The 23159-nt window shown below is 39.8% G+C and overlaps 1 protein-coding gene across 3 annotated transcripts; it reads right to left on the bottom strand.

Annotated features, from left to right (window-relative positions):
* Nucleotides 1-26: 26 nt before the first annotated feature.
* Nucleotides 27-23073, bottom strand: nfascb (neurofascin homolog (chicken) b). 3 transcript variants are annotated; one of them, XM_074643618.1, is made up of 28 exons: nucleotides 23027-23073; nucleotides 22575-22784; nucleotides 16341-16477; nucleotides 16138-16243; nucleotides 15838-16028; nucleotides 15484-15606; nucleotides 15114-15332; nucleotides 13882-13993; nucleotides 13530-13717; nucleotides 13325-13456; nucleotides 13104-13247; nucleotides 12173-12284; nucleotides 11925-12088; nucleotides 11695-11842; nucleotides 11445-11569; nucleotides 11259-11360; nucleotides 10937-11134; nucleotides 9510-9580; nucleotides 9185-9407; nucleotides 8286-8401; nucleotides 7441-7651; nucleotides 7189-7311; nucleotides 6693-6866; nucleotides 5831-5962; nucleotides 5676-5745; nucleotides 4156-4167; nucleotides 3875-3910; nucleotides 27-3756 (listed from the first exon to the last, which is right to left on the bottom strand). In XM_074643618.1, exons 3-28 carry the CDS (start codon nucleotides 16429-16431, stop codon nucleotides 3525-3527), a joined length of 3555 nt encoding a protein of 1184 aa, XP_074499719.1. In that variant the 5' UTR covers nucleotides 16432-16477; nucleotides 22575-22784; nucleotides 23027-23073; the 3' UTR covers nucleotides 27-3524. The 3 variants fall into 3 exon arrangements, with proteins under 3 accessions (XP_074499719.1, XP_074499721.1, XP_074499720.1); XM_074643620.1 differs by lacking the exon at nucleotides 23027-23073 and having other exon boundaries at nucleotides 9510-9574; nucleotides 22575-22999; XM_074643619.1 differs by lacking the exons at nucleotides 22575-22784; nucleotides 23027-23073 and adding an exon at nucleotides 18307-18564.
* Nucleotides 23074-23159: the final 86 nt, after the last annotated feature.

Below are 23159 nucleotides of genomic sequence, written 5' to 3' on the forward strand. Positions count from 1 at the left end.
ATGGCAAACTCAAGTCCAACAGTCAACAACAGCTGTCAGTGTGTCAGTGAGCTGATTTGACTATGACTTGCCCCAAACTGCATTTGATTATCATAAAGTGGGCATGTCTGTAAAGGGGAGACTCGTGGGTACCATAGAACCCATTTTCATTCACATATCTTGAGGTCAGAGGTCAAGGGACCCCTTTGAAAATGACCATGACAGTTTTTCCTTCCAAAATGTAGTGCAAGTTTGCAGCGTAATTTATCCTCTTTTGCGACAAGTTAGTATGGCATGGTTGGTACCAATGGATTCCTTAAGTTTTCTAGTTTCATATGATACCAGTATCTTCACTCTAGCTTTATAACTGAGACAATGCCCATCATTTCTCACATCCAAATAGTGATGTCTTCAAATTGGTTGTTTCACATCAACAGTCCAAAACCCATAGATGTTTAATTTACTTTTATATATATATATGACAAATAAAAGCATGCAAATGTTCACATTTGAGAAGCTGGAACCAGCAAATGTTTTGCATTTTAATTTGAATGATTGAAAAATTTCCGGACTACAATTTGATATAGGTTGATCCTTACCAAACAAATCTAAGAGCAACATATTTGGAACGACACTTTGGCTTGTTTAGGTCTTAGTCTGGAATATCATTGTTTGCTTTGTCTTGACCTCCTTGACTTTGCATCAACTCGGAACTCAACAAAGGAAAAGCCTTGTATGTTAATCTATACTTTACGATTTAGTCATCATATCCTGTAATCAGAGGGGTGCAATAATAAAAACTCAATATCAGGGACTACGGTATCATATCAGAGGTCTGATAAACGTCAGAGGTTGTTAGATAAGATGTTCTTTTCCATTAGGCTGTAGGATCCCTTGATGATGTAACTATGAGTTATCTCATATCGCAGCAAAAAGGCCAGAGTTCAATTAGATATGAATATTTTTTAGGTTTCACTTTATACTGTTTGAAAGACCAATTAATGCAGCTAACTTAAAAGGAACACTTAGGGTGATATGCTTATTCGCTTTCTTACACATGCTGGTGGGTGGTTTTGTTACCTTTGTACAGAGCCAGGCTAGCTGTTTCCTCATTTCTAGTCTTTATGCTAAACTAAGTTAGCCAGCTTCTGGTGGTAGCTTCATAAGTAGCATACAGATATGTATCATCTCATCTCAACTAACTTTCTGCAAGAAAGCAAATAAACATTTTTCCCAAAGTCTTGAACGTTTCCTTTAACCTTTTAAAGTAAATTAGGTACACAGGTATGCTTTGATTCAAAAGCATTATATAAACTGTCTTGATGGTTTAAACAAATGCCTTCAAATGAAACTCGTGAGCTTGTGTTTACAATATGGGAAGTCATGTACATGATATGCTTGGCGTCATGAGAACACCTCTGATAAACAACAGCAATATTAACGTAACTGTCGGCGTCTAGAAGCCACAGAAGCTAACAATTTAGCAAGCTAGCAAGCGGGAAACATAATGCAGGAAGTGCAAAGGTATAATGACAGAAGAAAAAGATGAGGCCCTTGAGAATATCAACATTTTCTTCAGATCTATTATAAAAGTACGAAGAAAAAACAATATATGACTAAAATTACAATATATTCACTTATTATGCACCAAAAAATGAACTTCCATGTCGTCCGCCATTTCTGACATCAACAAAAATGTCATAAGTCGTGAACTCTGAGCTTTCAGAAACTTTCCATTTACGAGGTCGTGAATACCACAAGAGGGGGGGGCGTTCATATGGACTCTTCCTGTAAACATGGCAAACACGACCCCATTTGAAGTCACCAAAAGACATCTGCAAATGGTTCAAAACTAATTCTAAGAATCATAGTCAAAAACCACAAATCACCCCTTTATAATTAGGAAACCGAGCAGTTGAATTCAACATTCAGAGGCATATCAAACATGCTAGAAATAAATATTTCCACTTTATTTACATTTAGGACATAACTGGGGTAATACACAGATGATGTTAGGGGTCAAATAAACTAAAGCTGTTACGTCTGGATTAATGATTTCTGTCCCTCTCCATGGTGAGAGAAATGGGGACAGTTAAGGCAAGTGTATAGAAAAACATGAGCAACTTCTGATTTTACAGCTGGTTTATGGCTGCTTGCTGATTCCCCAAATGGTTTGACCTCTTGCCTCGGAGCAGAGCACATTTCGCAAACTGACCGTGCAGATGAATCATTAGTCCCTGGAGATATTTTATTATCCTTCACCTATCAACACTTTTATATTCTCACATTGCACCATAAACACCAGTGTATAAAACAAAATATACGCAATAATAAGTTCAGGGAGTACATTGTGGCTCCCTTGATCGTGAAAGTATGGTATGCGGCCAACACACAAAAATAACACAAATGCCATTATTGAAATTAGCTGAAAGAAAAAGATGCAATAACAGTAGTTAAGTTAGTCTGTGCAACTGCTTTTATCAACATGATAAACTGATCCACTTCTGTCTCCTCTGATGTGCAGCCTGCGTCCCTCCATTGACAGGATAACTGAACATGTACTCACGCGTATGCACATGCACAAACACGCAGCATTTTTATTTACAGGAAATGCAATAGGAAATGGGAATCGCAGAGCATTCTGGGGTGTGCTGCCATTTTTGGAGTGTAGCGTATGGAGCTACGGTAGACTAGTCATTTGTCACCAGACCATTAATCTGTCATCTGTCAATCGTTCATCATCAGAAATGTATAAAGTATGGGCAAAAGACAAATACACATGATGTATAAAGAGAAGCTGACAGAGGCAAAGGAGCGATATATTACAAAATTTAAGTTAGTTAATGATATCGATCCTTACGAGCTAGGAGGACCTTGACAGCTTGCCACACATTACGGTCACTGATGTGTTTTGGCGTTAGTGAAAACCTGTCAATTCAAAATATGTAAATCTTTGGAGGCCCATGTCCAATTTACAAACGGGTAGGTAAATGACATTAAGATCTACAAGCCAAATGCTATCTACACAATCATACGGACAAAAATAAGCTATAATGTTATGCTAACTGAATACTAACAAAACGTTGGCTAATACTGCATATTTAATCTTCCAGTATCTTGCAAAATAAAACCCATAACGTTAGCCGACCTTAGTGTCTGACTATCTATAATGTACAAGTCGGCTTTTAAATCTCATTCACTGTGCAGTGTTTTGTGTCATCTTTTGACACTTGCCTTAAACAGCCTCCAAAAATGGCCAACTTGCTGTCGGTGACGTCACATTCCCATTCCCTATACGAAACACAAAAGGCAAAGCTTGCTTTTCATCAGATGAATAAGCATCTGATCTCTAGTATTGTCCCAATTATTCCACCATTTTCTTCTTTAAATGCGTGAAAGTGGCTTTGTCTGCATGGACATAGAGGGTTACATCCAGCTGTTCCCTCCTGCAGACAAACCACAAGCACCATAAGTTCTTAATTGAAGGTGGAGGGTACAAGCATGGTAAAGTCACGTGACAAGGAAAGCAGTTTGAATTTTGAGTTTTACGCCAGGGAGTAGATGGTATTCATTGGAGAGTGGAGCTCCAGACTTCCACCAAATTCCAACTCCCTGACATCTCTCCTGGTTCCTGTGTACTGGCCGATGAACGAGCCGTCCTCGTTGAACGGTATCTCGCCTCCTTCGCCGTAGTCCACCAGACTGTCATCACTGTCTGACCGCTTCATCATTGCCTCCATAGACGGCTGGCCTCTTTGAAGCCCTCTTTCCTCCTCTCTGCAAAATAGTATGAAAACTAAAAACTTGATGCATTATGTCAGCACTGGAAGACAGGAAGGATGGAGGATAAAACTCAACCTGATGTATCAATACATTTAGATGGTCCTGTACTTACCGCCGGGGGTAAGGCAGAGTGGAGACACGTGCTATCCTAAAATATGAAGAGAGTTTTTATGAGATCATCATTTGCTATGATGAATAGATGGTTTTATCACATTTCATTGATCATCCAGTCATAAAATGCTTGTAACAGTTCCAATATTCTGTTGTGAATATACTATTTATAGCTCCAAACATCTGTCAGTTATATACTGTATAAACAAATGAATAAATAACAACCCATGTAGGGCTGTTCAATTTAAATGTCAATAGTGTGAATATTCAGTCTTGTCATACCTTTCAAGAGACCTTGAGTGGTTCAATGGGAAAAGAACAGGGTTGAGGTTTTGGGGGGAATAAAGGTTTAGAAAGAAAAGGTAGAGTAAATAGGAAAAAAAACAGAAAATGATGTAAGTATGAGTTATCATAAATAAGGCCATAAATATTGTAAACAGATTTGATTTGTAGCTGTGCAGCACCATGCTAAAGGCACCCTGTGGAGTCTTTGACCACTAGTAGCGCTATGGAACAATGTTTTTATGAGTGGGTCTCCATTTTGTTTGTATAGAGAGGCATCATTGAAGTTTACATTGCAGGTTAAATGTTCTGCGTCTTTTCACATCCGTCAAAAGGCAGAAGAGGGTTGTTTGATCACTCAGAGCAACCGTCCATGCAAACGTCATCATCCAGCATGGCATAATAAACATTCACCACGTTCACTTTATTTCCCGATAGAAAGCTATGATAAAGAAATAAAAGAATACAGTGATGCAGAATTTAAAGATAGATTGTGGCAGGTGATTGCAAAACAGCTTTCGTTCGAGAATGATCACAAAACAAAGGATGTAGGAAGGATTAGACCGTAGTGATTGTGTTCTAGGCATCTAAAAGAGAGTTTCTTGCTAATGTTATTCATTCATTAGCCCCATTTTGGGGTGCTTTAACTCTATCCATTGCACCCACGAAATTAGATTAATAAAAATGCAGACAGGCATATAGGGGCGGCACGGTGGTGTAGTGGCCCTTCTGTGTGGAGTTTGCATGTTCTCCCCGTGTTAGCGTGGGTCTTCTCAGAGTTCCCCAGTTTCCTCCCACAGTCCAAAGACATGCAGGTTAGGTTAATTGTTGACTCTAAATTCCCCGTAGGTATGGATGTGAGCGTGAATGGATGTCTGTCTCTATGTGCCAGCCCTATTATAGTCTGGCGACCTGTCCAGGGTGTATCCCGCCATCACCAAATCTCCGCTGGGATCGGCTCCAGCCCTCCCCCCCGCGACCCTGAATGGGATAAGCGGTTACAGATAATGGATGGATGGATGGAGACGGCAGATAGCGGTTGCAAGTCATGCGCAATTCATGGTTCTCTCAGCGGTCGCAAACCATTCTTTGTGAGTGCTCCCATCAGTGCGTTGAGATAAGTAACTCCTGAATGCAAACATCAGGTTTGTCTGTTTACAAGATAACTCGCTTTACATCACCAGACAGAAAGCTAATGCACAGCTACAGAGCAAATGAATGTAAATACATGGCTACTGTTGTTAGACATGTAGTTTTCAATAATGATTGTGCTGAACAGTGTTATGGGTCACATAATGATGGATTCAGTGTTGAGTATTATTACCATGCTATTATATGAATAATAATACATGATGTAACACACCTTGGAAACCTGAACAGTTTGGTAGATAAGACATTACAGACTGATAGCATGACAATAAGATCTTTTTTCTTTTGTCTGGTGGTAGCAGGGGAGTTTGCAGTGAGTGTGTTTTCCTTATTCGTGTATTTTCCACCAACTGTCCACTCTTAATGCTTACCGGTAGTCAAACGATCCTTCCTGATCTTTGTCATCCACTGGCTCCAATGAAATGTCTTTTTTTTCCCGAACTGAAATTAAAACAAGCTACACTGCAATAACAGATACAGCGTGATGTAATTAGACATCATAGAATATGAGGAAGCACCACCGTACCTGGGTATTTCCCCCCTCGGCTCCTCTTGATGAAGCAGACTATGAGAAGGATGAGCACGATGAGAGCCACAGCACACATAATCCCAATGAACCAGCCCTGAGTGGTGATGTCCACCTGGTCCTGAGCATACGCTAAGACACACACAAGCATGTAAGCACACATGTAAGCACACACGTCAAAATCACCATCCACTAGGGGTGTCACGATTCTCCAAATCCACGATTCGATTTGACTTTCGATTTTAAGGTCACGATTTGATTTGATTTTCGATTTCATTGCTTTTATGCCCTGACAACAGTCATTTACACTTTCAAATTCTATACAAAGAGAACTCCCCTTTTTGTTTAGAAAGTGTTTCAAAAATTAGACTACAACAGTCTACAATATAAAAAGCTGCATCTTTTCAATATCAGTATCTGTGTGACCCACCTCAGTACATAATCATTACAAAAACATAAATCCTTCTGCAGACCATTATAAGTGTGCTGTGCTCTACTACTTTTACAGTAGGAAGTCGGGCCATTTTGGCATCATGCGCCACTGAGCAACTTTCATAGGAATGAACGGGGCCCCGCCTCCAACGCTGTATCCAGTTCTCTTTATACATCCATGAGTAGTTTAAGTTTGATGTTCCAAAATGCAAAAGCTGTATTTTTCCATTTTTCACACGCGTGTAGAAGGGGCGGAGAGAAAGTAAAATTAATCGATGGTCCTGCATTTGATTTTGATAGTTGAGATCGGAAGCTAATTTTGTCCAGTTTCCGATTTAGCATTGAAATCGTGACACCCCTACCATCCAATCAAAAAGTTTATTTGGTAGACCACCAAATGTGTTGACGCATGGAGCAGGCCGTAAATTACTTTCAGTGGTGTAGTGGGGTGACTCCTCTGTATGCCATTCCCCTATCCCGATCCGAGTTCGTGCCGCCACGGAGAATCTGTATCGAGTGTAGCGGTCGTATCGCCGGACTGAGAAACTTGTTACATTTGGAGTGAACTCCTCAACTTGCAGCTCCTCTCCCCTGGTGGCATTCACTGTGGAGAGAGTGGAAATTCAAGTGTGTTAGGAGGACTCTTGATGCTGGTTGAGTGCACACAAGTAAGCCTACACAAGCGTTCATTACCCTCTCAAGGGCATACTTCAGTGGTATTTTGGTCTTTGAGTGCATATTTAAGTGTGCTATTATGTGCTACTGGGATGTGGACTTGAGTGTCATGTAGAAATCTTTGTCAGATTTAGTGCAATAAAGGGTTTTCTTCTCTGTTATTAAAGCTTTGTTGTTTGTCCTAGGAGGACTGCAGTCTAATACTACATTATGAAGTATTTGACAGTGTTTCAGATGTTGGGTTGGCGTACCTGTCTGGTACTTGAGGGAATATCCAGTAATGACGCCATTGGGTTCTGCTGGCAGGTCCCAGTCGACATAAATACTGTCCAGATGTCGCTGTTGGATCCTGAAGGATCTGGGAACAGATGGTACTACAGACAAAAACACAGCAGGAGACAATAAGCTCTGGAAACAAACATTCATTTGTGAAATGCTTGTGCTTGGTAGAACACACCGATGTTCTCTTGTTCCTCGGATGGTAAATTAGTGGCTTTTCTTACCTCCCTCAGGCGTTGAGAAGTGTATATGATTACTGGGCGGCCCTTCATATCGATTGTTTGCCACCACTATATACAACTTGTAGTTGCTATAGGGGATGAGCCCAGTGAGGACCCCAGAGGGCTCTGGATCATTGTCTGGAAATGCTTTAGACTTCATCGCTCTATTGACCCTCAGCCACCTCAGCTGGCTGCTGTCCCTCCAGTAGTAGGCCTGTGAGACGAGAAGCAACACACCCAGCATTTTGATTATGCTGAAAGCACTGGATTGTTATTTTTCAAGAAAAGGTTGAATTCCTGCACACTGTCTGTTCAGCTCCAGGTATCCATACATACTGTATATATACTTATAATAATGTTGTACTTTGTTTCGTTGCGTTCTATTCAGTTGGCCTGTATGAGAGTGTACATGTTATTATGTATTGAGAGGAAGAGGGAGCAACATAACTACTTGGGTAACTTTCGGTTTTGGTGCTTTCCCTCTGGGAGTTGGTCTGGCTCACACTCCCTAATTGTTTTCTCTCTAATGTCAGGAGTGCTTATATGCTTGTAACCAAGGAAGGTTTTGAGTGACATGTGCTGGCCCATTCTTTGCCTTAGGTCTCTTTTCAATTGCGGAGTCAACAGACGATGCAGGGAGATCTCTGGGCTACGGATTCACCTTACCAAGAAATTCTTACTACTTTCCCCACTATTACATCAACTGAAGCTCACCAGTCTACACCACTATCACTGGTGGACTCTCTCATGAAGTACAGTATGCCCTCAGTTTCTATTGTTGTTTCTCAACATAAATGTAAGCTGTAATCAAAATGCATTATCCGATGTTGAATCCACGATAGACACACCTTGTATTCTTTCAGTTCTCCCATCATAGAGCCGCGCGTCACAGAGTCCCAGTACAAAGTCACCTGAGTGCTCTCGATGTCGGACAATCTCAGGTTCAAGGGTGCAGTTAAGGGACCTAAGGAAAACAGAGATGACTTAATATTTGCTGATCAGTGAACACAAATAGAGGTGATGAGAAGGACAACATGTTAAAAAGAAGGAGGAAAAAATTAAGATTCAGAGAGGGGTAACAAATCGAAGGACTAAATTAGTGGAGAAACATAACATTGGATGCATCCATTCAGGTCAGACCTGGTCATTGAATGTGAATCTTATGCTTTGGCATTTGCAGTCACCGGATCTCAACCAAATTGCTTAATCGAACACCTACGGGACCCTAACTACAAACATAAAAAAATGTTAATCTAAATATGAAGAGGTGCACGTTAACAGGGTTCACCTGAGCTATGAGAGACTGTACTGTAAATAAGAGAAAAAAAAGTTAAATACATATTTTCTCTCTCATTTATAATTAGACAATATGAAAATGGGACAAAAAACAATTAGGTAATACAAAGAAAGTATTGTAGGTCTTTCCCTTTACACTTTGGAGACACTAATTTAAAACAAATTTTCAGAAAATCGGCAAAGGACGATGCAAATTAATGAGCATTGTCATCCACTATTGTTAGGTAAGGCCAAGGAGTTGGGTTCATTGAGATAAACACCCGTCGGGTGCCATCAAATCATTGCAGGAGAAGAGCGTGCAATGAGATGATGCAATTAAAAGAGTGCCAGTCAAACATCAAATGAACAAAAACCATGTGGCAAATGCTTAATGCCCAAGACACATGAAGTTAGTTTGTCCTTCCTTTGTTACTCATCCATATATTGTAATGCAGAGGATTTAGGTACTTACGGTCTTCCCCAGAGTAACCAACGATAACAGGAGACTCTGGACCCAGCCCAAAGTCGTTGACAGCCTGGACTTTAATATCATAAGGAGTGAAGGTATCAGCATCGTAGATGTAGTATCTCAGCCATTTAGTGGTTGCGTTCTTCCACTCCTCTCGGGAATCTCTCCTTCTCCACCACACCAGGTACTTCAGGTGGGGCCCGTTCCACTCTCTCCAGGTCAGGGGCTGAAAGCATGGTTAACAGCAACCGGCATAGTTTGATTTCATTGTGGTGGAAATGAAAATAATCAACTGTCAAGATAAAACAGTTTTTGATGGGTTCATTACCTCCCAGCTGATCTCCATGTTATTCCTCCATGTACCCACACCTTTTACGTTCTTTGGGATGACATCTGGGGCTGTGCAGGAAAACCAATGCAATGGTAGGATCATTAGCTTTAAAGGACGAGTTCAGCATTTTGGGAAATACTCTTATTTGCTTTCTTGCAGAAGATTAATACCACTCGTGTATATCAGTGAAACATAAAGCTATAGCCAGGAGATCTTAGCATATCTTAGCATAAAAACTGGCATGGCCATTTTCAAAGGGGTCCCTTGACCTCTGACCTCAAGATATGTGAATGAAAATGGATTCTATGGGTACCCACGAGTCTCCCCTTTACAGACATGCCCACATTATGATAATCACATGCAGTTTGGGGCAAAAAAAACATGCAGTTTTTTGAATGCCATATGAATGTATTATTTTGACCTATTCTAAAAATGAAGTGTTTGAATATTTCTGCATACTGGTGCCCCTAAACAGTCTTGAATAACATACTCTTGTGGATTCAATGAGCCCAACTGTATTAAAAAAGTAACCATTTCATTGTAGTAAGACCATTTTTTTAAACTTGACATCACTGTATAAAATGACCTACGGGGACCTCTAGGATAATCACAGCCTCATGGAACTTTACAACAACAACCTAGAGACCTAGGGCATTCAGAGGATGGATGGCTTTCCTAGGTAGATTGGCGATAAGGGGGTTTCTGAGCAGTTTCGAGAACAGAAGTGCTCGCCATCTAATTGGTAAAAAATGCAATTCTTGCAGAAATCTCCAAATGTCAAAAGTTTTTGATACCAAATCACAACATGGCTTTTTCTATGGTGTTCCTCAAGGGCTTGGTGTCTTAATGTGGTATTTTGTAGAGCTAATTGATCATTTTTATCAATTCTTGAGTGGTAAAAATTGGTTAAATTTAGCACCAAATCTGTGTAACAAATGGTATCAACCCAAACATTGCTGCAACAATTTATGAGACATAAGTGAGCATGTGAATGGCCATCATATACTTCCATCATACTGTTCTAAGCTCTTATACACTTTCACAATTTATTTTAATTAATTATTTAATTAATTAATTCATGTTTATTTCTGACTCATGATCAGAACAACTTGACACACAGTGCTGAGCAGCATATCAAATTAATCTTCAGGTTTCCAGCTTTCAGATGATATACACCACTTCTATGTGATGTATACTGCTGACCTGCTATCTCCCCCTAAAGACCCCCTTGTACTCCCCTAGAAAAGACAACAATGGGTCTGTTGTGGGTCTCAGAGGGTTAACTCTTGGCAAAACAAAAAGAATTAGCGTTTTTCCAAAATGTCAAACTGTTCTTTAAAAATGTGTTACACATATGGCTGTTGTTTGCTAGCTTGTAATGTGTCTCTGACAATAAGTATGTATATCAGGAGCATCAAACCCACGTGCGCCGCTGCTCTGGAAGCGCGTAGATGGACGACTAGGGCGACTCATTCCGATTTCATTGATACCGATGACCCGAAACTCGTAGTAGGTGAAAGGTGAAAGATGCAGAATGACAGAGTTGAGGTTCCCTGGGTACGTCGAGAGATTTCTCCATTTCCCAGGCAACCAGTCATCATCATCATACTGCACCAAGTACTCTGTAACAGAGCAATAGATGGAGAAATATAGCCAAATCTGTATGGTAAATACAAGAAGAATTCCCTAAAAACAATAACACTTACAAAATAGTTTTATTTCTGAGAGTTCATTCAGGCTCCTTACCTGTTATAGGGTTGTGGTTGCTTTCTCCAGGGACCCAACTGAGTCTTACACTACGTTCATATGGATCTGACAACACCAACTTAGTGGGAGGATCTGGACGGTCTACACACAAACGCACATGAACAATTAAGAAGCCAAACATGTTGTGTTGTTGATGAAATGTCATTTATTTTAAACGTGTCATACCCATCACCATTAGGCGTGCTGAGGCAGACTTTTGGTCCAGTTCGCTCTTGATGACACAGGTATAATTGCCCTCATCGCCTCTGTTTACATTAGTGATGACCAGATTTGATTCATCCAGAGCGATTCTGAGTATAGAAGCGAGTGAAATTGGTGAGATCAAGATGCTCATTGGTTCACAATAAAACAATAATAAAAATAGTGTATATTTTTGGTGTATATCTCTTTAGAATTCATTCAAAATAGGACGTACCTCCAGCCGAGACTGACGTGCTTTTTTTCTTTCATCCAGATGGTTGTGACAGGAGTAGTGACATCTGCTTTTACTCCACACTCAAAGCGCACATCGCTCCCACGGATGACTTTCATACTCTGTGGTCTTGTGACGATTAAAGTAGGCTCTGAGAAGAGTGGATGAAAAAAACTATGACGGATCACACAAACATAAAGTAAAATATTTTTAGTATGAAGCAGTGTGATCACCTTTGACCTCTATTCGGACTTGACTCTCATCTCTTCCGGCGATGTTGCTGACTATACATAAGTAAGTTCCCTGGTCCTCTATCTGTATGCGTTTGATCTCCAGAGTCCCGTTACCGTGGGTCTTAAAACGATTTCCTTCAAGATTCCCCTGTCCATATTTGGACCTGTGTGAGCAGACCCAGAAACACACACACATACACTGTGAGCTGATGTCTTTGAAATTAAAATGTCAAACAGTGTGTTCTCACCATCGCAATTCAGGGACTGGAGAACCAAAGTAGCGGCAGTCTACGAGGGTACGACTGCCCTCTACCACCTTCATGAGTTCATTCCTGGGCCCGTGAATACGTGGCGTTGCATCTACAGAAACATTGACAATTAATCATTTTACTTTAGTCTTTGAATTTTTGCACATTCCTGCACAAAACTGTACAGCACTTCCACTTTAGAAACAGATACATATTTTACCTCATCTCTTTTATGTATAACGTGTTAATGCAAATTTGTTTTAATGGCACTAATTTCTTGAAAAATGTAAAGTTACAAGCTAGAAATGGATGCAAAAATGCAATGCAATGCATGCAATCCAAAACAAATTCATACATATATATGAAGTGATCAAGTGGCTCCCTCTCTCTCTCATATTGTGGTAGGTAGGTAAGGTCACTTGTTTTGGCCTTTTTTGGGGGGAGGGAGTTGCTTGTTTCTATCCATCTGGTTGCTTGTTTCTCTCACGAGATCTGGCAGCACTGGTCCCAATGTATAACTTATCTTAATAGAAACTGGAGGTGTGGTGTGTGGTTTGAAACAATTATCTTCTCAAGTAACTTGGCTTTCAGAAAAATGGCTAAAAATCATTGCAAAATACTTGTTTTGTTTGATTAACAAAATAAAATTAAGTTGGCTTTACTCGTAAATAATTTTTTTACGTACAAAAATCTAAGTAGTTTACACATAGGCTGGTCTTGCTTGATCTACATAATAATATTTTGCAAAAAGTTGTCTATTATTATTATTATTATTATTATTATTATTATTATTATTATTATTATTATTATTATTATTTTATATTTATTGTTGACCCCTTGGCAAACCATTCCAAATCTTCCACACCTCATGGTTGATTGAGAAACAATGTTTTACACAGTAACTGTCATGGACGACAAAGTGGTAACTTACGCAGCACGTTGACAAAAGCATTGGCCATTAAGTATCCATACTGATTGGAAGCATTGCACTGGTAGACTGCAGAGTTTGCAGCGGTCACACTGCGTAAAGTCAGCGTGTCTCCTGATACCTGTCTGTTAGGCTGCGGTGTAGCAGCTAGAGAAAAAGAAAAACACAATGAAGTTATTTAGATTCACTTTTACAGCTAGTAGGCATGATCTCCAAACACGTACTTTCAATTGGTTCCCCATTGATGAACCAGCTGATTGTGGGACGAGGAGCGCCATCAGAACGACACACCAGCCGTCCATTTTCCTCCGGGGCCAAGACCAGATCAGTGGGTTTCTCCAGCCAGAAAGGAGCCGCTGTCAAATACAAATATTTTAGTTGTTTCAACACTATTGTTCATTAAGAAACGTTTCTGAAAGTGTCTCTCACCTTTGACCCTGACGGTTATTGTGTGCTCAATATATCCAATCTTATTGGTAGCAGAGCAAGTGTATTCACCGACATCATCAAAAGACGCCTTTGGGATTTTAATCATCTTGTTGAAGTTCTTTACTTTCATGCGCGGCGTCACCCCCAGGTCATCACCATTCTTGGTCCACGTAATATGAGGAGTTGGCCTTGATGATGATAAACAAGGCTTTACACAGGACGACTTTCATGAAATCAAAGTCAAAATTGTACTGAACAGAAGGCTTTTTGAAACTGTAACATTTAATATTGGTTTTTTTTTTAAAAAGGCCTGCAGTTTGAGTATATCTTGTGATTTTGAGTTGACACTCACACTCCTGCAGCGATACACTCCAGGAGCAGTTCTTCCCCTTGCAGAACCAGTATTGAGCTGGTCGAGCCCGTGGGAGACAGCCAGGTGGGGGCAGCCTCGGACACTGTGCGAGCTGCCGAGGAAATAAAACCAGAACACGCACACCAGTCACACGAACATTCACAAACCCTGTCTGACCATGAAACAAGTTAACTCTGAACTGAAGCAGAACACACACTCACCACAATTAGTGAGTTTAGTTGGAGCAAACGAGGAGTCGTTTTAGGGTATAGTCTGGAATAAAACAAAATTGTCCAGTTTAGAGGTATAATAATCGCAAAAGCACAGGGAGTTAATGGAAAAAAGACATTAGAATTTATTGTTATTAGTGTGGTTAGAAAAAGTCATGGTAGCAAAGATGAACAGAACAGATAGTGTTAGTGTGTAACCCGTCCGTCCGTATTCTTACACTAGTCCAGCCTTTGCTTGTGTGATGCCATAGTATGTATCCAATGCTACATGTATATTAAAGGTATAATATGCAAGAATTTACTAAAAAACAATGTATAGACTGAAAATAATCTTTCTCAATCATCACTTATGCCCCACTAAAAGTGTGTGGTGGTGTCTGTTTCGGCAGAGACCCTCTCCCTGTATTTTCTCTTTTCTGACTTTATTATTATTCTGCGTTCTACGGTCTGTTATTTCTTTATAGCAGAACGTTGCTATATATAACAGACCGTTAATATGGGCGCAGTTCTAATGTTGGACTCTGGCTGACCATTTTTGTGTCAAATTATAAATTTCTTTAAAAAGTAGCCGTGTAATAAGCAGGATAATGTACAGCGAGAGACGCGAAGCGGAGCGTGCATCGCCCTGTCTGGGTTTATTTCACAACAAAGACCGGCTCGCTGTACATTATCCCTTACATAATACATGATAATTTGTTTATTGATTATATTTTGTATTATTAATCTGAATCTGTAAAGTAACTAGTAACTAAAGTAATCAAATAGATGTAGTGTAAATGTAATGTAGTGTAATGTAAAAAAGTGCAATATTTCCCTCTGAATTGTAGTGGAGTAGAAGTGTAAAGTACAAGTACCTCAAAATTTTACTTAAGTACAGTACTAGAGTAAATGTACCACCACTGCAGGTTATAAGTGTAAACACTTGTGTTTAAAAATGTGTTTAAAAAAAAGTAGATGTCACCCAAAAGACACTGGACACTGTAAACACACAATCATACTCACTTGTAAGCACTTTAACAACCTGGGGCATCTTCTGCTGGATGACATTCTTGTAGGGGAAGCGGGCATTACAGCAGAAATCAGCAGCAGAGTCATTGTACAGGACGTTAGAGAAGTACAGGTCTCCGTTTACTCCCATGGATACCCTGCGGTCCGGCCGCACAGGCTGCATGGTAGGGAAAGCTGTCTGAATGGGCCAGTTGAAAGGTCTCGCATATGAGCCTGCAATGAAAATAAAGTCACAGCTCTCAGGAGATGGATTTCAACGGCTAGAATTCTTGAAAGCGTGTTTGTTTAGCAGATCATTAAAATGCTTCCTTGTTGAGGCTTATTGATCCAAACATTTAGAGGGGTAACTCCAGAAGACACTTACAGCTGGACATCCAATAGGTTTCAGGTTTCGGCGGGCCTGGTGGCGGGTCACAGGACAGGACCAGAGGCAAGCCAGCACTGACCACCACAGGCTCCTGAACCTCCCTCGGCCACACAGGAGCTCCTACACAAACACAGATGTGAGCAGCAAAGTCAGGGTTTGCACATGAATCAAATCTGAACAGCAACATATTATATACTGAGCTAATCAACTTCCACATATAAGTATATTATCTGATAAGACGGGTCTGGTGATACTCTGAATCGCATAAAAAGACCAAAACAAGCAGTCAATTGATACTACCATGATGTATTGCCTGTGTAGCTAAAGCCATAAAGCTCTTATTGATCTTACTGTATAGTTGTAGTCTGATCTTGTTGGAGTATGCAGATCCATACTCATTGGAGGCAATGCACTGATACTCTGCCTCATACTGTTCTGGATTGTTCCAGGCGTAGATGTCCAGCGTCCCTGAGCGCCTTCGCATCGATGCTTGAGCGTCACGTGCCACGTTGAGATACTTCCCATTACGCCTCCATGAGAAACTTCATGATGAAAAGTGTAAACAAAGACAGAAGAAAAAAAAACAGTGAGGTGGTTTGCAGACAATGATGTCTTTGACAAAACTGTTCACTGGGCTACATCAGCTCTTACATGGGATGAGGGTTTCCTTTGGCTTCACATTCTATGACCATGGTGTCTTTGGGGTCAACAATATGCTCCTTCATTGACTGCTTTATGATGGTTGGAGGCTGCCTGACTGCAGGCAGAGAAATAAATCAGTTTAGTATATTAGAAACATATATGGTAAGACAATACAAATTACAAATGACATGCAAGTTAAGTTACTGACTCACTTTCCAGAGGGATGTCCAAAGCCCAAACACTCTGCCATAAAAGCAGCAGCAGCAGCAGCAGCAGCAGCGCTGGTTTGACCAGTGTCCCCATCGTTACAGTGCATGGAACCAAGCAACTCTTATCTTCACCAGTTCTCCTGTTTTCAAATTGAATGAAGAAAAATAGACGATATCTACTGTACGATACATTCATGTCATGCAGATAAAATCTAGAGTAGATTACTGTAATTTAAACGTCTTACTACAGATTTCACTAAAAGCATCTGCAATGCAGCAACTAATATCTCACAGTGGTGGAAAAAGTGATACCACAATGTCAAAATTGTAAGTAAAAGTCCCTCATTCAAAATCCTACTTAAAGGTACAGTGTGTAGGAATTGGCGGCATCTAGTGGTGTGGTTGCAGGTTGCAACCAACTGAGTACCCCTCTGCTCACCCCTCCAAGACTATGGTAGTTTTGAATATTATATTCCATTTCAGCTAATAGATCCCCCGAAATGTTACACACTGTTCCTTTAAGTAAAAAAAAAAACATAAATATTATCAGCAGAATGTACTTAAATCATATATCATATCATCATAAAGTATCAAAGTACTCATTCTACAGTAAAATGGCCCCTGTGATTGTTGTTTTATTATATATTATTTAGAACTAGCTCATTATAACTCATGCACTAATGTTTAAGTAGCTTATGACTGTTGTAGGTCAAGGTGAAGCTAGTTTCTGTAGTTCAGTAGTTTAGTCAGTGGTTCTCAACCTAGGGTCAGGCCCCCTCCAAATGGTCGATAGATAAATCTGAGGGACTTTGAGATGATTAATGGGAGAAGAAAAAAAAAAAAAAAAAAGCTCTGCAGCATACATTTTTATTCATTTTTTGTGATTTCTTGCTAATCTTTATTTTTTTGTAAAATAACCTATTGGATAATTCGATAACTCTTTGAGTGTCAAACATATATTTAAATTAGGCTGTCAAAGTTAATGCGATAATAACAGGTTAACACATTAGTTTTAACACCACTAATTTCTTTAACGCATTAACAAATTTTATCTTTCTTTGGGCAAGTCATAGTCAAGTCAGCACACTGACACACTGACGCTGTTGTTGCCTACTGGACTTGAGTTTGCCATGTTAAGATTTGAGCATATTTTTTATGCTAAATGCAGTACCTGTGAGGGTTTCTGGACAATATTTGTCATTGTTTTGTGTTGGTAATTGATTTCCAATAATAAATATAAACATACATTTGCATAAAGTAAGCATATTTGCCAGTCCCATGTTGATAAGAGTATTAAAAACTTGACAAATCTCCCTTTAAGGTACATTTTGAACAGATAAAAAATGTGCGATTCATTTGCGATTAATCCCGATTAACTTTGGACAATCATGAAATTAATCGCGATTAAATATTTTAATCGATTGACAGCCCTAATTTAAATGAAAGTTTAAAGTTTAGAGAGGAAATCAGAGGAGGTCCCTCTTGGGTGAATCTCCTAACAATTTATAGACTTCTGAAACATTTGACACATGGTAAACCAAAACGGTTGGGAACAACTGGTTCAATATAACAATGTATTATATTTTATAAGCTTCTCCAATGTATTTTAATGAAAAATCTTAATCTTGAAATAATTGAAAATACCTCAAAATTGTACAATGCCTGAGTAAATGTATTTAGTTATTCCCACCAGTGATATCTCCACTACTTAGATCACATTGAATGTCATCACAATCTCTAACTGAATAGTTTATCATCATCATCGTCACACAGTACAAATAAAAGAACAGGTGATTAAACTGTGTCTCAAGCTGCCATGAAAATGATCCCCCTGAATGTCCGACAGGAGTAGATTGTAGTGAAAATGTTTCATCAGATGACAAATCTTTTCACCACATTATTGCTGTAAATATGCAATGAACCACGAGTCATGTTAGTTTGATCAGAACAAAAAGTTGTCAGTACCAACCTCTCTCATGCAATGTCAAATCAGGGCTCTATCCTCCCCATCTCTGTGGCTTCCCCAATGCATCGATAATTCCAATGACTCTTCTCAACAAAATTATTCTTGTTTGTGCAGTATACCAATTAAAGCCTCAGTCCTTCAAATATCAGGTCAAGAACCCTAGAGGAGTTGATACACTCCAGTAATACAGTTTCTCTGTCACAGCCACTTACACTCTGCCCACCCATCTCATGAATAATGAATGAGCGCCATACACCACCTACTCCTCACCCACATCACTTCACTGTTCTGACCAGGCTCTCATGATTCTGACCTCAATCAAACACAAAGTTTGTTCACACAATACACAAACGGAAGTTCTCAAGAAACTAAATATATTTTTGGATTTATTATTATGTGATTTGGACTGAGAAAGGCAGGTTTTACTTTTTGGAGCCTGATTTCTATTTCTCAAAGCAACAACTATTTGCATTCTTGTTGGATTTGATGACATCAAAATGTGGGCTTTATTGTTGACTGGAGAGAACCGGGGAAACAGAGTATGAAAGCAATGTTTGTTTCTCTCATATGAATTTTACATGTCAAGACACATGACAAAGGATGGAAATATGCAACTCACATCTTTCTCAATAACAATCTGACTATTACTTTCTACTGTTGACCTTCTGTGATATGAAATAATTAGGGCTGTCAAAGTTAACGTGATAATAACGCCACTAATTTCTTTAATGTATTAACGCAACTTGCGATTTTTAGGTTGTTGCGGGCTCAGTGTTAAAGTTAGAGTGAAGATACTGGTATCATATGAAACTAGAAAAACCTAAGGAATCCATTAGTACCAACTAGGTTGCCGCAAAGGAGGTTAAAATAACGCTCCAAACGTGCGCTAAATTTTGGTGAGGAAAAACTGCCATGGCCATATTCAAAGGGGTCCCTTGACCTCTGACCTAAAGATATGTGAATGAAAATGTGTTCTATGGGTACAGACAAGTCTCCCCTTTGCAGACATGCCCACTTTATGATAATCATATGCAGTTTGGGGCAAGTCATAGTCAAGTCAGCACACTGACACACTGACAGCTGTTGTTGCCTGTTGGGATTCAGTTTGCCATGTTATGATTTGAGCATATTTCTTTATGCTAAATGCAGTACCTGTGAGGGTTTCTGGACAATATTTGTCATTGTTTTGTGTTGTTAATTGATTTCCAATAATAAATATATACATACATTTGCATAAAGCAGCATATTTGTCCACTCCTATGTTGATAAGAATATGAAATACTTGGCAAATCTCGTTTTAAGGTACATTTTGAACAGATACAAAAACGTGTGATGAATTTGCGATTAATCGAGCCATACAATATAAGAAGTAGAAATAATACATCTTAAACTCCCTCTTCACACCTCCTGTATTTTAAATTTTCCTCATTTCCCATAATACCAATTACAATGTCTGTTTTGTAAGACTTTTTTTTTCTACACTCAGCCATTCACATGCATATCCTCAGAGGAGGGAAAGGTCATTACCATTCAGCTGAGAAAATCCTACGGGGGGGAAGCAGCAATTTTCTTTTCTAGAAATGGTGCCAAAGTCGCAGGAGAAGCTGTATTTGTGTTAAACAAAAGCCATCTCACGAATGTCGACAGAGTCCTGACCTGTGTAGGCTTTCAGGCATCCACACGGGGCTGCATATACAAACCAGCACTGACTGGGCTAAACAATAGCTTGGGAGGGAGGGGGGGATCAAATGAGGTGGCTCTACCTACAGACGAAATTAAACTTGTGATTAGGATTTGTATTTAGAAGTCTTATAATAAAAATGACTTAAAAGTGTAAAAGTTCTGAATATATTCTTCATCTTAATGGATTTGAACATCTTTTCATTCACATTTGAAAAGCGTATCAGACCACTTGTGACGTAAACCATTAAGACACCCATTGCTCTGTAGCTGACGCGCTGCATCCTCTGGCGTGGTTTCCCCTCCTCTGTGTTCACAAGAGAAACACAACCTGACCTGCCTCACACAGAAAACAAAAGCAGAAGTGGTATGTTGAGCTTCTTGGCTCTCAGAATGGGCTTTTTTCCCCTCCCATACATTGGACTGAAGCAGGCCTGGCAGTGAGCAGTGATCAGTGCCATGCACCAGATTGCACAGTGAAGAGGCAGAGAGGCGGACAGAGCCAGCTCAGTGACGACAAAAAGGTCTCTATGCTCACGGGTCTCCTTTGGCACGTGTGCCCAGGACTCGTGTAAAAGCAGATGGCAAGTGGGAGGGAGCGTTCGGCCGCACAAGCTGCCTGTTCAGACTCGGAGCACCTATCATTTACACTTTGACGTCACTGCATCAGGGGGAGCACAAAAAGAGGCCGGAGAGAAACTCCAGGACACTGCACTGCATTCAGTCATCACCACTGAGTTATCAAAACATTATTGTCTCACAAGCTTGAGCAGTGTGATTCTGACTTTATGGTGAGGTAAACTACAGAAACCAAACGCTTTTTCTCAAGAGCATCCTGTAACAGGAATCTACAGCCATGCCAGGGACTTGTGAGGCTGTTCTTGTAGGGACAACAGTGCTTTGAGCTTACATGCCCACAATAACAATGCTAACATGCTGATGTTTAGCAGGTATAATGTTTACCGTGTTCACCATCTTAGATTAGTGTGTTTGCATGCTAACATTTGCCAATTGGCACTAAACACAGAATGCAGCTGAAACTGAAGAGAATTGTCATGAGTTTTGCAGATAGAGACATTTTGTCCACAGCCGGTATAGTCATAAACCGAAGTATTGGTTAAATATGAATTAAATAAAAAACTTGACATGATGGTGGCACTATAGGAAATGTTAAGGGATCACCAAAGTTATAACGATCCCGTGGGGAAAATGAATGTTTGAACCAAGTTCAATTCAACCTAGTTGTTTAGGAAAGTCAGGTGATCACCTAAATCAGATTTATCGTCTGAGGACCATGAATGTCTGTACAAAATGTCATGACTATCCATTAAATTGGTGTTATAAAGTATATCTGGACCAAAGTGGTGGACCAATCGACAGACCATCATTTCCATCTATAGAGCCACACTGTTAAATAAAAAAAAGGGCTGTCAATAGATTCAAATGTTTAATCATGATTAATCGCAAATTAATTGCACATATCAATCATCTGTTCAAAGTGCACCTTAAAGGGAGATTTGTCAAATATTTAAAACTCTTATCCACATGGGAGTGGGAAAATATGCTGCTTTATGCAAATGTATGTACATATTATTATTGGAAATCAATTAACAACACAAAACAATGACAAATATTGTCCAGAAACCCTCACAGGTACTGCATTTAGCATAAAGAAATATGCTCAAATCATTACATGGCAAACTCAAGCCCAACAGGCAACAACAGCTGTCAGTGTGTCAGTGTGCTGACTTGACTATGATTTGCCCGAAACTGCATGTGATTATCATAAAGTGGGCATGTCTGTGAAGGGGAGACTCGTGGTTACCCATAGAATCCATTTACATTCACATATCTTGAAGTCAGAGGTCAAGGGACCCCTTTGAAAATGGCAATGCCAGTTTTTCCTCACCAAAATTTTGCGTAACTTTGGAGTGCTCCTTCGTGACATGGTATCAATGATTTCCTTAGGTTTTCTAGTTTCATACAATGTCAGTATCTTCACTCTAGCTTTAAAACTGAGCCCATTATAGCCTAGAAATTGCAAGGTGCATTAATGCTTTAAAGAAATTAGTGACGTTAAAGCAAATTTGCATTAACACTTTATTATTGAGGTAACTTTGACAGCCCTAAAAAAATATAAAGACAGATGGATATTTAGTGCAATAAATGTGCAATATCATGGTAAACTTAGTTACTTTCCTAACATTATACAGTAAGATATGTAGATCTTAAAGTCAAATGCACATCACATTTGTCACTGAAACATTGCCACATAAAAACTGATGCAAATTCCTGCCAGTCATCTCAATGGCAGGTGTGAGTGCGGAACAATCTTGTGTTCACTCTTATACAAATCTGCTGATGCAGCTGTTGACCCATCCCACTTCTCAACTCAGCCTATGACATCATCAAAACCTTGACTTCCATTGATAGCTGTCTTGAACTACAGCTGCAAGGACTAAAACACTCCCCTCACATATGTTACTCTAAAGTGCCTAAATGTGCTCCAATACTGTGTGCTTAATATCCAAAAAACTGATATTCCAAATGAGCTAAACAAAGTACAAAGTGGTGAATGTTAGGGGTCCTACCTTTGAGTGTTTTCTCTGCTCCTTGGTCCCTTTTTCCCCTCGTTGCAGTGAAAGCGGACTCCTACTTTCCTCTCATTTCCTGTCACAGCCTCTGTTTTTTGTGCTATTTGTCACTCCATCAGCTTAAAGCAGGTGACAGGCAAGATAACAGAGGCTCATGTGGCCCATCCTGAGCCTGGGTCCCACGCCTGTCAAACAGGGCCTGAGAGCCTATTATAATAAATCCATTGTGAAATCCTCACATAAATATAACGTCATCTCCACAGTGATGGGAGAGTAAAGTTAACCACAATTGTCATGCCATGCACTCGTTGGTAGATTAGATTTAGGTGTCATCCAGCTCGTATCTAGCAACAATCAACTGCAGCTTGCTTAAAAGTCAAATCATTTTTGTACGTTTTCATGTGTGCTGCTGATTTGCAGTGTGTTAGATGGGGGGGTGGGTTACTGACCTTGTATCTTCGTTCTGGCTGGCACGAACGCACGCTCTCCCACACAAAGCGTTTCTGTCTGGAACAAAGTAAGTCTATTGTGGGCAGGGAGGGCACAGCTTCCACACACATGGGGGGGATTTAACCCGTCGCA

Source organism: Sebastes fasciatus, chromosome 8, assembly GCF_043250625.1.
Source record: "Sebastes fasciatus isolate fSebFas1 chromosome 8, fSebFas1.pri, whole genome shotgun sequence".
NCBI lineage: Eukaryota > Metazoa > Chordata > Actinopteri > Perciformes > Sebastidae > Sebastes > Sebastes fasciatus.